A 16,628-nucleotide genomic window follows, 5' to 3' on the forward strand; every position below is an offset into this window, starting at 1 on the left:
GCCGCCCCAGATGAAGTCGTAGTGGTTGAAGCTGTGGCGCGGCACGCGGTGCAGCGCGGCGAACGTGCCGAGGTGCCGCGCCAGCACCAGCACGTTCTGGTACAGCGAGTTGCGGTCGCTCATGGCGTAGTGCAGGTGCGTGGGCACTCGCACGCGCCGCACGTCGTACTCGGGCGGCTGCAGGCTGCCGTAGCGCGCCAGGTTGGTGAGCGGGTCGAAGTTGTAGCGCGCGAAGCGGCCGAAGCGCTGCACCTGCGCGTAGTGCAGGATCTGGCGCACGCCCGCGCCCGCCGGGTTGTGGCCCAGGAACACCGGCAGCAGCGTCTGCGGACCAACGGGCGATCAGCACGCGTCGCACGACCGCGTCGCGGCGCAGCGCGCGCTACGTACCTTGTTGAAGTACTCGCCCTCGCCGAGCACGAGGCGCGCGCACAGCGGCTGCGAGGGCGCGCCGTCGCTGCACAGGCGCAGGCCCAGCTCCGTCATGGCGGCGCTGCGCGGCATCACCTCGCCGAAGCCGTGCCGGAACGCCAACGTCTGTCGACACCAAACGATGTATTATTCGCTGCGTCGAGGGCTCCGCTCGGTCGGGAACGGAAGCGGCACTCACGTCGAGCACGCTCTCCAAGCGCACCAGGAAGTCCTTGCCGGGGTCGTCGTGGTAGTCGACGAAGGCGGCGGGCGCCAGCGCGTGGAAGGACAGCAGGCGCGCGTTGTACTGCGGGCGCAGCGCCAGCAGCACCAGCAGCGCCGTGGTGCCCTGCGAGTAGCCCACGTAGTGCACGCGGCGGTGGCCGGTGACGGCGCGCACGCGCTCCAGCAGCGCGGGCAGGTCGCGCTCGCCGATCTCGTCCCAGCTGAAGCGCCAGAAGCGCTGCTCGGCGCGCTCGTCGGGGTCGAGCGCGCGGTGGCGGCGCGAGTAGTGGTTGCCGCGCGCGTTGCCGAGCCACACGTCGTAGCCGGCGTCGGCCAGCACGTAGCCGAGCGCGCGGCCCGGGCCCAGCACGAGGAAGTCGGCGGACGAGCACAGCAGGCCGTGCATGACCAGCACGGGAACGCGCGGCGCGGCGGGGGAGGCGCCACGCGCGTGCGGGATGCGGTGCGCCGTCAGCACGTAGCCGTCCTCCGTCACCACCTCGTGCTCCTCCAGCGGGTAGCCGTACTTGCGCACCAGCGCCGGCTGAAACACACACACACACACATACACTCGATTATACAAAATTATGTTTAGAAGATGTTGTTGAAGAATGGTCCAAATTAGTAAAATGAAGTTGCGGTTTGCAAGCTTCTTCGGCCCCCAGGGCCGCGAGGGCCGCGAGGGCCGCAGTGAGCAGCAACACATCCTGTATGACGACAACTAACATCGCGCAGGACTCACCACGTCGAGCCGCGCGTCCTCCGCGATGTCGTCGGCCGCGGTGAGGGCCGCCAGGGCCGCGAGGGCCGCAGTGAACAGGAGTGCGCGTGTCCACATCGCGAATGTTGTGTGGCACGAACTCGGCGCGCCCAATATTTTATTGCTAATTTTTATCTCGTATCGGACGATTAGCGAAATTATACGTAATTATTGTTTAGTAGGTACGAGTAGGTACACCATCACGTGCGATTCCTAAACACAATTAGGCAGGTGAAGATAATTATAATTGTGTGGATTATGGACTTGCTTCGATTGCGAATAACAATATAATCAAATTGCGTTATTCAGTATACGTAGGTAGGTATCTACTGTACTGTAGGTAGATCAACTCGCTGAGGTAGATACGTCAATGTTTTGTGATTGGATCGGTAGGAAGATACCAGGTAGAGCCGCTTCATGGAAGCGACGACTCGGTGCGGTGGAAGCTACTTAAATAGAGCAACACAACGTTGCCTGTGCTTGTCGCCCTTTCCTTGTAACTGCATCTCACCCTGAGAGAGGCCAGCTGAATGAATTTTGCTTGAGATTCAAGAATTTTCAGTCAAAAAGGCAAGCGAAAATTGCAAATCGACTTTTGGAATTAGATTTTTGACAAAAGAGATTTTTTTAAACAAACTACTTACAAACTTTCCAAACAAAACACAATAGTATTATGGTTTGTGTTTGTTTTTAACCCCCGACCCAAAAAGAGGGGTGTTATAAGTTTGACGTGTGTATCCGTGTATCTGTCTGTGGCATCGTAGCTCCTAAACTAGTGAACCAATTTTAATTTGGTTTTTTTTGTTTGAAAGGTGGCTTGATCGAGAGTGTTCTTAGCTATACTTAATCCAAGAAAATCGGTTCAGCCGTTTGAAAGTGATCAGCTCTTTCCTAGTTTAGCAGACATAGTCTAGAAACTAATATCTGTGTCTGTGGTGTTTAAGATTTTTCTAAAAATATGTAGTTTTAAAATTACAGGGGCTCAAAGATTTGTATGAAATTTATAAGACCGCGTAACTTTGAAACCGAATATCTTAACGGAAATCTGGAAAACCACAGACATAGATATTAGTTTCTAGAATATGTCTGCAAAATTTCATGGACTTTGGTTGCTTAATATTCAAATGAAATTGGAACTACGTTTGTATGGAGCGAGTGACGGAGAGACCCCTCTTAATTTAAAATTTTTATTATAAATACATTCGCCTTTCAATCGGGATCTTAATTTGATTAACATTTCGCATACCTACTTAACAGGGCTCTCTCCGTCACTCGTTTCGACTCGTTTCATACAATCGTAATTCCAATTTCATTTGAATATTAAGCAACAAAAGTCCATGAAATTTTGCAGACATATTCTAGAAACTAATATCTGTGTCTGTGGAGTTTTAGATTTTTCTAAAAATATGTAGTTTTAAAATTACAGGGGCTCAAATATTTGTATGAAATTGGAACTACGATTGTATGAAACGAGTGGAAACGAGTGACGGAGAGAGCCCTCTTAATGTAAATCTTTATTAGATTACGTAGGATCTTTGTTCGGATGGAAGTGTTCATTGTGGGTCGCTAAACAGAAGTTGTTTTGAAGAATCGTAAGAGATTACCTACGCAGCTACGAGTAGTAGCTCCCGCAGAGAGATCGTTTTACTCTTCGCAGAGTCAAATGATCGCGTGCCTCAATGGCACGGGAAAGATTATCCGGGCCGGCTCTCCTGAATATATACCTACCTACAAACGTGAACCTGGATATCGATGAAATGATCAACGTTTTAGCAAAAAGGAATCGGATGAATTATATATCGATCTTGAGCGAGCTCACACTCCAACTCGCACTTGGCCGTGTGTGTGGCTGTGCAGTGTGCAGTGTGCAGGGTGCAGTGTGCAGTGTGCAGTGGGCAGTGTGCAGTGTGCAGTGTGCAGTGGGCAGTGTGCAGTGTGCAGGGTGCAGTGTGCAGTGGGCAGTGTGGGTGTGACCGCAACCTGACGAGGCTGCCATCGTCCGCAGCGCGCAGGCGACGCGACGTACAACTTGGTCGCGCGTAGTTACACGCACCAATATTACATAATACATTCAATGCAGTGAATGCATTCCAAGATAAGCCAAAGTTATGAGAATTAAAATGATCGAATGTTCATTGATAAGTTTTATTAGCTAATAATAATAATAAATTATATAATGCTAGTTGTAGAGCTATCAGTGAATGAAATCCGCCTACCTACCTACCCATACCTACCTACCCATACCTACCTACCCATACCTACCTACCTGGCGGCTCCGGCAGCGCCAGGTGGCCGGCCCCGGTACCTACACAGATAGTGTGCACTACTTGCCTACAATTAAACACGATTAGAAAAAATGTCTGATAACGGATAACACATTAGAAATAAACAAAATGCCTGATAAGTGATTTAACACGGATAACAACACTTACCTACGCACAGTAGTACCTATTTAATTTTTAACCGACTTCAAAAAAAGAAGGAGATTCTCAATGTATGTTATACGACGGTATGTTTTTTTTGTATGTTTGTTATGCGATTACTCCGCCGAATATGATCCGAATTTGTATACTTACATTTTTTTCGTTTGGCAGGTGATACTTCAGAGGTGCTCTCATTTTAGGTCGAAGAAGATATTATGATCTTCGGATATGGAGAACAGAACTCAACGGAGAAGAGTAATTGCTCGATTTTTTTTTATCTTCAAATTTTTTTATTTTCAAATTGTAACTTTCCATGCTGAAGCTTTCTGCTTGATAGGACGGACACTATTAGAGAGTAAAGTGCAGTTCCGAGGCGGAGCGCCCCCGCGCGCCGCGCCCGCCCCCGCGCGCCGCCCGCACCACTGCCGCGCCGCGCCCGCACCCGCGGCGGCGGCGGCGTGCAGGCACAGCTGCAACTATGCTTCACTTGTACTAATGATATTGCTAAACATAACGAATTACTCTTTATTGGTCAAAAGCGAACAACAACAACTTACAAACGGAAAGTTAAAAAATATTTTCTTACCTACCCACTAGATTAAATACTATGTACCGACCTTACCAATGTGTCATTATGTTGGCTTTATGTTGGTTTCTATCGTTTAATTTTGATTGCATAGCTGTAATAAGTTAAGGTAATTGCTATTTGACAAATCGCAAAAATGCTGTACTTTGAAGTAAATTGTTTATTTTTCTAAAGCATTAACAGCTATTAAATACATGCAATTAAAAACTTCAGTTTGTGAAGATTATAAGGGCCTCTTTTTATTTAGTATACATTATCCCAATAAAAAAAAAAACCAAGTTGAAAACATTGCTGTTCGCAACTTGTTCTGTAAAAGTTTTCTTTAACATCTTGATACTTTGAAGCCAACCTCCAGAAAATGATATGTTTAGGTTTAGCAATCAATTTTAACTGTTAGTTTTATACTAAATGTTTTTCGTTTCTTAAATAATCTAAAACTAACCAAAAAACTTCCTGTGCTATTTATTTTCTTGCAGGCGCTCTATGGAATTCAGTGTCCACTGGACTGTCATGGCGGAAGGACTGTGCGCGTCATTTCGTCGCAAAATATTATTTAAAATGAATTTAAGCTTATTATTTTTGAATGAAAGTTGTGTTTATAATCGTTGAAAAATAAAATAGGGATTTTTTCATTTCTAAATGAAGCCTGCTTATATACTAAAATTTATTCTAAAGTCACGGTTTTACCAGGTAAATACTCGGAGGTTGTCATAGATTATGATGACAGATGGTAAGTGTTCTAAATAGGTATTATACCTATGTTTTTTAGGAGATAGCGCGCCTCGTTTCGGGCGCCGTGTTCCGAAATGGATTTCGTAGTAGTGCAAGTTTGGTGCAAGCCCCACATGACGGAGGGGTATGCGTCAGGCATTTCCTGTGTACAAAAAAAGACCTATATTTCGGATCCATTTTTCATCACTGACATCATGCACTATTCAAAGACTGGTCTTCAAGCATTGAGGAATTTTGAACGAGAGACATCTTGAAGGTTCCCGAAGGCTGCCTAACTGAGTTAGATTTGTCGGCTAGCCTAGCTTTTTTCGAAATTGGACTTACTTAGCTGGATTGTGTGTTAGAGCTTTCTTATGAGATATTATATGTACATAATATAACCATGGGTCTCATAAGAAAGCTCAGATTCATGCTGCGGGCAATGGGGAGAGCCTAAAGGGTGGAACGCCATTTCGGCGGCCGTGTTTCCTGCTATATATACCTTAGATACCTGCAAGCCAAGAGTGAATAGGCATCTTCTAGGTAAGCGTGCTCCAACTTGGACCTCATCATTGCTTTCTTTAAAGCATGATTGTCGTCAAGCGCAAGCGCAAAGATTCAGGCGGCGCAAACCCGTAGCATGTGGAAGACCCTATTAAAGACCTATGTTCACTGTGGACGTCTGTCGGTTGATGTTGATGATTATGTCTTTAGTGCAAGTAGTTCAGTAGTTTCAGAGTTTATCGATAACAAACAAACAAACCTTTCCTCTTCATAATATATGTACTTAGTAGCGCAAACTTGGAAAAAATCTCGTGGAAACTCTTTGATTTTCCGAGATAAATGTCATTTTACCTGGCAGCCCTAATCAATTTTATCACTGATAATAATAACTAATTCATAACCGTTAAACCTAAGAGTCAAAATCTCGTTTTTCTAGTCGAGTTCCGTCGGCTCTTTGAACTCACCGCATCCCAAGAAAACCTACCATTAGATGTAGGAATAATGGAAAGAGGTCACAACCCTCAGCAATAAAGAATACGATGCGGAGAGAGATGTCACTCTCAAGGTCTTTAAATGTATCCATGCAAAAAACCACGTCGACTGGTTGCTCCGTTGCAGCGTGATTGAATATTAAACCAACAAACACACTTTCGCATTTGAAATATGGCCAATGATTATAAGAAACAGTTTAAATCTCTCTCTGCTCTCCGAGAGACGTTAGGCAAAGTGAACACGAATTATGACACTTCTGTGTTCTTATACAAGCTTAGGTCTCTCAATTTTGTCAATTAATGTCAAATTTCTTTCTCAGATCAAAACCTAGTAAGTGGTTTAAATTCAAGAGAAGTTTAGGAACACACCTTTGAGAACATGGAAAACTTGCAGGTATGCAGGTTTCCTCACGATGTTTTCCTTCGCCGTTAAAGCAAGTGATATTAAATTGCTTAAAACGCACATAACTGAAAAGTTAGTAGAACGTGATTCCAGGATCGAACCCCCGACCTTCGATTAGGAGGCGGACGTTCTAACCACTAGGCTATGACAGTTTTTAAATTAAAGGGGTTTAAATATTTTAGTGTGAAGACTGGCCTACACATTTATTCATTACATGTGCATCATTTTCTTTTTTAGGGTTCCGTACCTCAAAATGAAAAACGGAGCTCTTAAAGGATCACTTTGTTGTCTGTCCATTTGTCCGTCCGTCCGTCAAGAAAACCTATACAGTACTTCCCGTTGATCTAGAATCACGAAATTTGTTCTCGGATTTATTCCTTTACTTGGGCTATGAGAGTTGAGACCTCTCTACCTGCCCATAATTCTAGGTTAACGGGAAATACCCTATCGGTTTCCTTGACAGACACGACAGACGGACAGACGGACAGAAAGACAGACAGCAAAGTGATCCTATAAGGGTCCCGTGTTTCCTTTTGAGATATGGAACCCTAAAAACATTATGTAAGTATGCAAAGTATTTCCCTTGCAAACCATATTTAACAGTTGACATGTAGAGCTCAGAACTCCTTTTGACTTTTCCTATCTTACTTTTAAGTTTTAATGCATTATTAAGTATTTACTGTTTTGACATGGTATTTAGATAATGGGTGATATTTATTTTATTTAATCTAATTCCTTTGAAAAACTTAGTAAGGCGCATTAATCTATAAAAAACCTAGCGAGTTCATAGACTTACTATGTTTTAAAATGGTCAAAGCGACTTACTAGCTTTTAATTTTACTTTAATGTGGGTGTCCTTACAATACAACGGGACATACTATGAAAGTTAGGCTTATGACATAAAACGGTTTTCGGAAAAATGACATTTACTTTGTTTTGATATGGGGCGGTCGATATAATTAGGTACTAGGGTAAAGGCTCAAGTAAATGAACAGATTGGACGTTTTTACATGTATTAAGAGCTGGAATAAAAAACCGGCTGATATACCTTTTTTAAATATTTTCTTACAAATTCTTACACTTTTTTCAATTTCAATTTCAAAACCGTGTTCCGTTCAAACCGTTCAAAAGTGCGTGTGCGTGCGTCCATGTGTGTGTGTGTGAGTGTGTGTGAGTATATACTTGTCTGTATGTTTGTACGAGTGTTTGTGAGTTTGGTATTGCGTTGTATAACCACATGAGTAGCGAACAGAGTCAAAGCTTCATACAAGCGCGCTACGATAGGTACACTACTACAAGCTTGAGGCGCGTGTGTGCGTGAGCACAGGCGCTACGTCGCGTACGGAGAGAAATCTGTTTATACCGGCTCGGCCTGTGCTCAAGCTCAGGGGCTGCAGTACACGTCGCGCGTCGTGTTTTCATTTAATTTAATGTTAATGATAATAATTTAAATAGTGTTTACAATCTATTTTCTTGAACTGTCATAGATTTCGTTCAAAATCAATATCTGAGGATCCCTAGGATCACAAAACAGGAAATTGTTACCAAAACTTAAAACAGTTGGCACCATTTTGTAATTCTTTGTTAATTGACCGATTTCGTTCAAAATCGATATTTAGAGCTCCCTGGGATCACAAAATAAGAAACTGTTACCAAAATTTAAAAAAGTCGACGCCATTTTGTAATTCTTTGTTAATTGACTGATTTCGTTGAAAATCGATATTTAGAGCTCCCTGGGATCACAAAATAAGAAACTGTTACCAAAATTTAAAAAAGTCGACGCCATTTTGAAATTCTTTGTTAATTGACCGATTTCGTTCAAAATCGATATTTAGAGCTCCCTGGGATCACAAAATAAGAAACTGTTACCAAAATTTAAAAAAGTTGACGCCATTTTGAAATTCTTTGTTAATTGACCGATTTCGTTCAAAATCGATATTTAGAGCTCCCTGGGATCACAAAAAAGGAAACTGTTACCAAAATTTAAAAAAGTCGACGCCATTTTGAAATTCTTTGTTAATTGACCGATTTCGTTCAAAATCGATATTTAGAGCTCCCTGGGATCACAAAAAAAGGAAACTGTTACCAAAATTTAAAAAAGTCGACGCCATTTTGAAATTCTTTGTTAATTGACCGATTTCGTTCAAAATCGATATTTAGAGCTCCCTGGGATCACAAAAAAGGAAACTGTTACCAAAATTTAAAAAAGTCGACGCCATTTTGAAATTCTTTGTTAATTGACCGATTTCGTTCAAAATCGATATTTAGAGCTCCCTGGGATCACAAAAAAGGAAACTGTTACCAAAATTTAAAAAGTCGACGCCATTTTGAAATTCTTTGTTAATTGACCGATTTCGTTCAAAATCGATATTTAGAGCTCCCTGGCATCACAAAATAAGAAACTGTTACCAAAATTTAAAAAAGTCGACGCCATTTTGAAATTCTTTGTTAATTGACCGATTTGGTTCAAAATCGATATTTAAAGCTCCCTGGGATCACAAAAAGGAAACTGTTACCAAAATTTAAAAAATATTTTTAACCGACTTCAAAAAAAGGAAGAGGTTCTGAATTCCTCTGTATCTTTTTTTTTTAACGTATGTTCCTCGATTACTCAAAGACGCCTGGACCGATTTGGATTTTTTTTTGTTTGATAGGGTATACTTCGCAGGTGGTCCCATATAAATTTGATGAAGATCTGATGAATATCTTCCGAGATGGAGAACGGAACTCCTCAATGGATAAGAGCAAATTGCTCGCGATCAGTGTGATATCTTAGTAAACAGTAGGGGTTTAACTGGGTATGGCATATTATAGTACAGTGGGGCCACTAAAAATCGTGAAATAAAAAATTTTCAAAATAAAAATAAAACCGACTTCAAAAACCACAATCACTATTTACTATTTTATTTTTACTTTTTAGGGTTTGTGGTTTTTGAAGTCGGTTTAATTTTTCTTTAGATTTTTTTTAAAATATTTATTCTGGTATTCTTCTTTCTTGGATAAGGATCCCTCTTGGGTATCCCCATTTCTCTCTGTCTTTGGTACTATCAAGCTAATTTTCTCTCGCGATTTGCACAATAGCATTAGACCAACGCGTCTTCGGTCTACCTATTTTTCTTTTGCCTGCTGGACCTGGCCAAGGGGAGATTTTTCCTGTCCTTCTTTCATCTGTAAAAATCGATACAATATGACCATTTGCATTTCAGTTTTAGGGCATGTCTCAAGGTGTCTGTAGGCTTTGTCTTTTTTCTTATGTCTTCAATTCTCACTTTGAATATTTTTTCCTTAAGTTATGCTCCTTGCCATCGCCCTTTAGCAAGTCACTATTATTCTTTTTATATTCTTTGTCTGGACCCATGTTTGGCTGGCATAGGTGAGGCATGGCAGGATGCATGTATCTGTAACGGATCTTTTAAGATGTACTGGGTAAGCTCCTTTCATTCTTTCCTTTTGTGCCCAGTACTTGTTCGAACTGATGTTAATCCGTCTGTCTACTTCCTCTTCTGCACTTGTAACGCTGAATGAGACTTGTTTTTTAAGATACATTTAGGAGCATAGGTATTGTAGTTCCAATACTTAATTGTATTTATTTGCCTGTTACTATAAATATGGCGGCTGATTGAATGAGGCCGATTGTTGTACCTCTGCGAAACTGTTCAAAAATAGTAAACTGAAGTAAGTAAGTACTACTTACAAAATTATGTCGCTTTTCATTGATAAATATGGATTTCGAAAATTTGACCACATTTCCAAATTTCGCGATATAAAAAGTGGCTTCCGATTCCGAATCATTTCACTGGCATACAAAATTCAACTTTTTTGTTTTATTAGGTTTTGAAACTGTTTCTTACTAATTTGACGTCGCTGATTTCAGATCTACTTTAATTTTTTACACAGCAGCTCTAGTTTTTGAGATACAGGTACCCCCATATTTTGCACTATACTCACACTTTGTATGTTCACACTTTATTAAGATCAGACAAGTAATTTCCAAAATTTATCGAGGTGTTAACATCAAGAAGAACATCTGCAAGTTATTCCAATCATTTTTGTACCATTTGGTGGCGAGTACGTATTAAAGAATGTCGTGCAAGTGTGTCTAACTTTGTAAAACAAGCATACTCGGGCTACTTTGAGAACCCATTAGCAGCTAACAGCAAGGCCTGGACTCCAAATTTTTATATGTGGAAGCTGTATTTCCTCATTGCGTTTATGAGCAAATAAGAATAGACCCTACACTTTTACTAAAAAAAGTATTATAATTTGGCGCGAACCATCTAAACACCATGATGATTATTATTTCTGCATTGTGAATATAACCAGAAGAAACAGCAAAAAAATTGTTCCAAGCGACTCTATTGTAACTTGCAGTCTACAATTAGAACGATTCTGACTTCTGGTGATAAATCTGTACCTCAGCCCCAAGCCAGTACCTCCAATCTACTTCAAGAACTTTCAGAAGGTAGTGACGATGTAGTGACTTTTACATCTCAACTTAGACTATTCAATCAAAATGATTTGGACCACTTAATGAGAGATCTTAGATTGTCTAAAAAGCATCAGAACATGTGGCTTCTCGGCTCAAAGGAACAAATCTGATAACATGTGTTACGGTATATTGTTCTCACTACTCTCAAAACATTCAGCAGCTGATGTTGCACTTCCAGCGACTTGGGTGCAACATGGGCATTAAGTTTTTCTCTATTATACAGAAAGGGCTCTATTATACATTCTAAAACAGGTTTTATTTATTATTATTATGTAAAATAGTTTTTGATTTATCGCGCAAAATGTAGAAAAAAATATACAATAAGTCAAAAACTGTGAAAATCTGACAATTTTTTTTGAATTCCAAGCCGAAAATATATTTAAGAATTTATTTATTAATAGGAATCGAGAGTTTATGCACTAGATAGAGTTCGTTCATTCACTGAAATTCCCAGTTCATTTACTGGCAATTTATCCTTTTGTTAAATAAAATAAGTTATAATAATTAATACCACGCATTTTATTTGATTTTTTGATATTTAAATAATTTAAGAGTGTATACCTACTGTGTACAGACACACAAAATATAAAAATTATATATAGAACGATTCTCATATACCTTATTTTAGGTCAATGTCAGGGTAGTCCTTATTCGTTCATGTACTGGATCTTTTACCCTCCTACGTCAAAATACTAAAAGTCCGCGTAAATTTCGCAGATTGAAATGTCTGCTTGATTAATTGTCAATAGAGGGTCATGACATGTCAAAATTGCTAGTTTGAAGGTGAAATCGTCTATGTCATTCGCATTGGCTTTCCTCTTAACTCAGTGCCCGGTTCAATCGACTGTGGTTTTTGTGGCGCTGAAGTTAACAAAAACTTTCTGTATATTTTTTAAAGTTAATAATAAATAAAATAAAGTCAATTATTACTCGTCTGTCCAGGTTACAGAACCAAATAATCTAAGTTAAATGTAATACATTGTTAAGGCTTTTTATTTATTTACGTTAATTATGATAAGTTGATAGCGTGTTCGCGGCCTATCGGAAGTATCGTGTAGATCGTACCTTAACTTATGTATGGTCAACTGTCATATTTTATGAATTGTCAAATATGTATAAGTACCGTCACTTGTAACAAAACGTTGTACGAATACACACACTCCGCTGAAGATGAAAAGATAGTTTTATTTGTTCCTTCCGGCGTTCCTAAAAATAGAAGATCTGCCCATCGGATCTTCGGTGTTAGCTACAATAGCTAACATACATAATATGTACCTAATTGACATGGTATGTAAAATGAAACTTATATTAAATACTTATTAGGTATTTATCATGTCACTTTGTAAAAGATGATTTTAAATTTTACTCAATTAAGTACTTACATAGGTACCTACCTAGTACCTATGTAGGTACGTTTAAGTAAAGCTGATGGCGCGGGGAGCTCGGGCGCCGCGGTCACCAGCGCCGCGTGCCGGTAGTCGGGCACCTGCCTGGCGGCTCCCCGGGACAGCGCATACGCACTTACACACGCACCTACGTGTACGACGCGACCACCTGCTCCGTGGAACTACGTCCGGCCTCCCGCGGCGGATGTCATCAATCATCGACGGATAGCGTACGCAGTGCGATCGATACTCCATCAATTAGCTTCGGTTGACCTTCATGTAGATTAGAGAAGTCATGTACCTATGTTGAGCAGTTCGTGTGCACGAGTCCCGTGTGCTCGCCGGTGCGCGACATCTCGCGGCGCCGCCGCGTGCCTCAGGCTCACAGATGCCGCGGCTCGCTCGCTGCGTATAAGCACAACGCGTAGGGGCAAGTGGGGTAGATTGATGCAGAAAACTTCAAAATGAAATTTCACTTCTTAAATATTGTTCTACGCATAGCAAACTTTATAAATTACAATTAAAAAACTGGTTAAATTAGGAGATAAAAAAGTTATGACATTTTAAGTAAAAAATGACATTTGTACATTCTGCCCCACTCTCCCCACCGACGGGGCATCACTGTGGGGATTTTTAGTGCAGTCATTTGGTGCTCAAAAAAAAAAGTTAAAAAAACTATAACCCGACTAGTTGCGGAATAAAGTTGAAAACTAAGACCCGACTGCGGTCGTCTCAATAAACGCTCAAATATTATTGTAATTTGTAAAATTGTTTTTCTGTCGCTTGGTATATTTTAATGTTGTACATAGTACATTTATATTTATGAACTCAGAATTTTCTCCTCTTTCATTTGACACCCCACTCGATACAATAGCACAAGAAAAATTTTTGAGACCCCCACTTTTTTTCATGTAACATCCGTTTGGTCAATTTTTTCCGTATAAAATGCAGCCTATGTCACCCGGAACCTTACGACAAATCGATTGACACCTCATTCATCAAAATTGGCCCAGTAATTTTGGCGCTACGGTAGAACACACAGAATCTGGATACAAACATACCTACCCACATACCTACATACGTAGACTGCTAAAATCATAACCCTTCCTTTTGGCTTTGCCGCAGTCGGGTAAAAATGAAACAACTTGAACCCAACTTGGTACCTATAATTAAAATGAAAGAAACAAGTGCTTAGTGCTATCATCGTCGCTCGTGAGTAAGATTGTCTTATGATGTGTTAGATATGCCTGTTTATTTAGGTCTATTGAGTCTTCTGGCAGGTTATATAGGTACTAAAAATAAAATAAAATTGAAATGTCTGTCTGTAATTTCGAAATAACTACCTCATATTAAGCTCATTATATACAAGTTCTTAAAATTTTTGTCTATCTGTTTGAACGGGCTAATCTTCGGAACGGCTGAACCGATTTTAACGGGATTTTCACAGACAAGTAGAGGATTGACCAGGGAGTAACATGGGCTACTATTTTAACCGACTTTCAAAAAGGGAGTTTTTCTGCCTATGTACATCGAAATTTCCGAGATTTCTGAACCGATTTGCGTATTTTTTTTTTAATCGATAGAAGAACTTTGTGACATTGTTTTGTGAAAAATTTGGATTCCAACTCCTCAATCCTGATGCTGCAGGCGACTTGACCACCAAAACTGATGGGATTTACAAACTGTCAGTTATAAATTGATTGATATTGAAGGTGTCTTATACATACAAAGTAAAGACTTTGTCGTTGAGCTCGAGGACCCAACTCCTCAACTCTGATGCTGTAAGGAATTGCCTTCCTAAATCCTGGTGATCCCTCGGGATTTTTAAGGATCATCCGTTTAAATGCTTTACTGGTTAGTGGTAGATGCTTTTGACGATTCAAAAGAACTTGTAAAAGTCTAATTGAATAAAAATATTTTGAATTTGAATTTACGTGGTAGGTGCAGAAACACTTTTGTCCTGGAAAGTTCCCACGGGGTTTTTAGAAAGCTAAATCCACGCGGGCGAAGCTGCGGGCATCAGCTGCTAGTAACGTTATACAATTCAATTCAAATGCTGTTGTCGTGCGTATTTCTTATCCTTGATTGACGGCACTCCCAATGGTTTTTTGTCTACCAAATTAGAATCAGGGGGCACGGCAGTGCCCCCGCCAAGACGAGCCAAACAGCGGCCGGGGCGCTACGTAGTACCTTTTTCTCGAAGTGTTTCGCCGTATTTTCGACCCGTCATAACTTCGGTCTGGATGACGCTAGAAAGCTGAAATTTTCAGTATAAGGTGTCCTCAGCAAATTTACCAAATATACTAAGTATCAAATATCTAGCTTTTATGGTTACAGATTTATTGATACCTAAAATACGCCGTTTTCGTCCCTCACTGATGATCATCACAATTCATAGTCTGTAATTCTAGGGTACTTCCAGAAGTCCTAGAAGGCTGAAATTTGGTATGTAGACTAGAAATTGCATACAAACTACAGGAAAATTAAGAAATTGGCAATGCCCCCCCTCTACGCCTCTTATGAGAAAAGCAAATCTGTAAATTCTGTCGCTAGAATGCTGATATTTTCAGGATAAGATGTCCTTAGCAAATTGATTAAACGCATTGAGTATCAATTGTCTAGCTTTTATAGTTCCAGATTTATTGACAGTCAAAACTTCTAGTCTGTAATTCTAGGGTACTTCCCGAAGTCCTAGAAGGCTGAAATTTGGTGTGTAGACTAGAAATTGCATACAAACTACAGAAAAATTGAGAAATTGGAATTTCCCCCCCTCTACACCTCTTATGAGAAAAGCAAATCTGTAAATTCTGTCGCTAGAATGCTGATATTTTCAGGATAAGATGTTCTTGACAAATTGATTAAACGCATTGAGTATCAATTGTCTAGCTTTTATAGTTTCAGATTTATTGACAGTCAAAACTTCTAGTCTGTAATTCTAGGGTACTTCCCGAAGTCCTAGAAGACTGAAATTTGGTATGTAGACTAGTAATTGCATACAAACTACAAAAAAATTAAGAAATTGGAAATTTCACCCCTCTACGCCTCTGTATGGGGGAAGCAAATCTTTAAATTCTATCGCTAGAATGCTGATATTTTCAGGATAAGATGTCCTTGGCAGATTCATTAAACATATTGAGTATCAATTGTCTAGCTTTTATAGTTTCAGATTTATCGACATTCAAAACCTCTAGTCACAAATTCTAGGGTACTTTCTGAAGTCCTAGAAGACTGAAATTTGGCATTAAGTAGGAATTTCAAGAATTATGAACAACAGATAAATTAAGAAATCGGGTCCCCCTTCATCCCCTCGTATATGAGATGCATATCTGTAAAATCTGTTGCTCGAATACTAAAGTTTATATGATAAGATGTCCGTGGCAGATTTATCAAACGTACCAAGTATCTGTGTTTCCTGAAGTCCTAAAAGACTGAAATTTGGTATATCTGCTTCAAAATTGAGTTGCAAGATTCCACCCGAACAAACATACTTACATACGAGTACATTGCAAGTTGAATAAAAGCTTTTAAAAAAAGAGGTAACGATAGAGAGTGGGCCATGAAAATGATGTACCTACAAGAAATAGATCCAAAAAAAATTTAGGGCACCTGCCAAAAAGAAATGAAATCCCACCAAAAACATTTCATGTAAAAAGTTAGCCAAGACTCACAAGTTCATAATGTTTTCACTGTTAAAAAGTTATGAGATCTCTAGTAGAGCCAAGCCCCTAGCTGAGCTTAGATTTGTGCTGGCCATGGGACCTATCCCAAGTCCAAAGTAATATAGCTCTTAAATGTTCTTGACTATATCACATTTATAACAATAAATAACAAATCACTCTACTTACAAGCTCTGATTCTACAAACCCTATATCTTGGTAAAAAAAGTACGGCTTGGCCGTTTAATGTTCGTAAAACTATTACATGACATAACATATTAAACGTTAAAAGTTATTAAACGGCCAACGTGTAGTCGACCACGCATTCGCTAGTCGAATCGTATATATATCACCAACGAACGAACGCTCGTCCAGTCGAACGACAACATTGTAAACTATAAGATCGCAGACACGTATTAAATATTAAAATAAAACACAAAAATGCGTCAGTCCTGAAAAGTAGGCCTTTTGAGGACCGACTAGCATTCACCAGTGTCGTTATTCGTAGCATACGACGAGTGAGTGGTCGAAAATCTTTGTGTGGACAGAAATGAAACGAAGAACCAATATTTTACAATAATAAT

At 40.3% G+C, this 16,628-nt stretch overlaps 1 protein-coding gene across 1 annotated transcript in view; it reads right to left on the reverse strand.

The window, feature by feature from the left end:
- Nucleotides 1-1,540, reverse strand: part of LOC123864267 (lipase 1-like) — a 1,828-nt gene extending 288 nt beyond the window's left edge. Inside the window, exons 1-4 of the mRNA XM_045904579.1 lie at nucleotides 1,379-1,540; nucleotides 611-1,180; nucleotides 391-537; nucleotides 1-324 (exon numbers count right to left, since the gene is read on the reverse strand). The exon at nucleotides 1-324 is cut by the window's left edge and continues 288 nt beyond it. Of these exons, the coding sequence (XP_045760535.1) occupies nucleotides 1-324; nucleotides 391-537; nucleotides 611-1,180; nucleotides 1,379-1,474 (1,137 nt within the window). The 5' untranslated portion in view covers nucleotides 1,475-1,540. The remainder of the gene's footprint in view (nucleotides 325-390; nucleotides 538-610; nucleotides 1,181-1,378) is intronic.
- Nucleotides 1,541-16,628: the final 15,088 nt, after the last annotated feature.

The sequence above is a fragment of the Maniola jurtina genome, chromosome 1, assembly GCF_905333055.1.
Source record: "Maniola jurtina chromosome 1, ilManJurt1.1, whole genome shotgun sequence".
In the NCBI taxonomy this organism is placed as follows: domain Eukaryota; kingdom Metazoa; phylum Arthropoda; class Insecta; order Lepidoptera; family Nymphalidae; genus Maniola; species Maniola jurtina.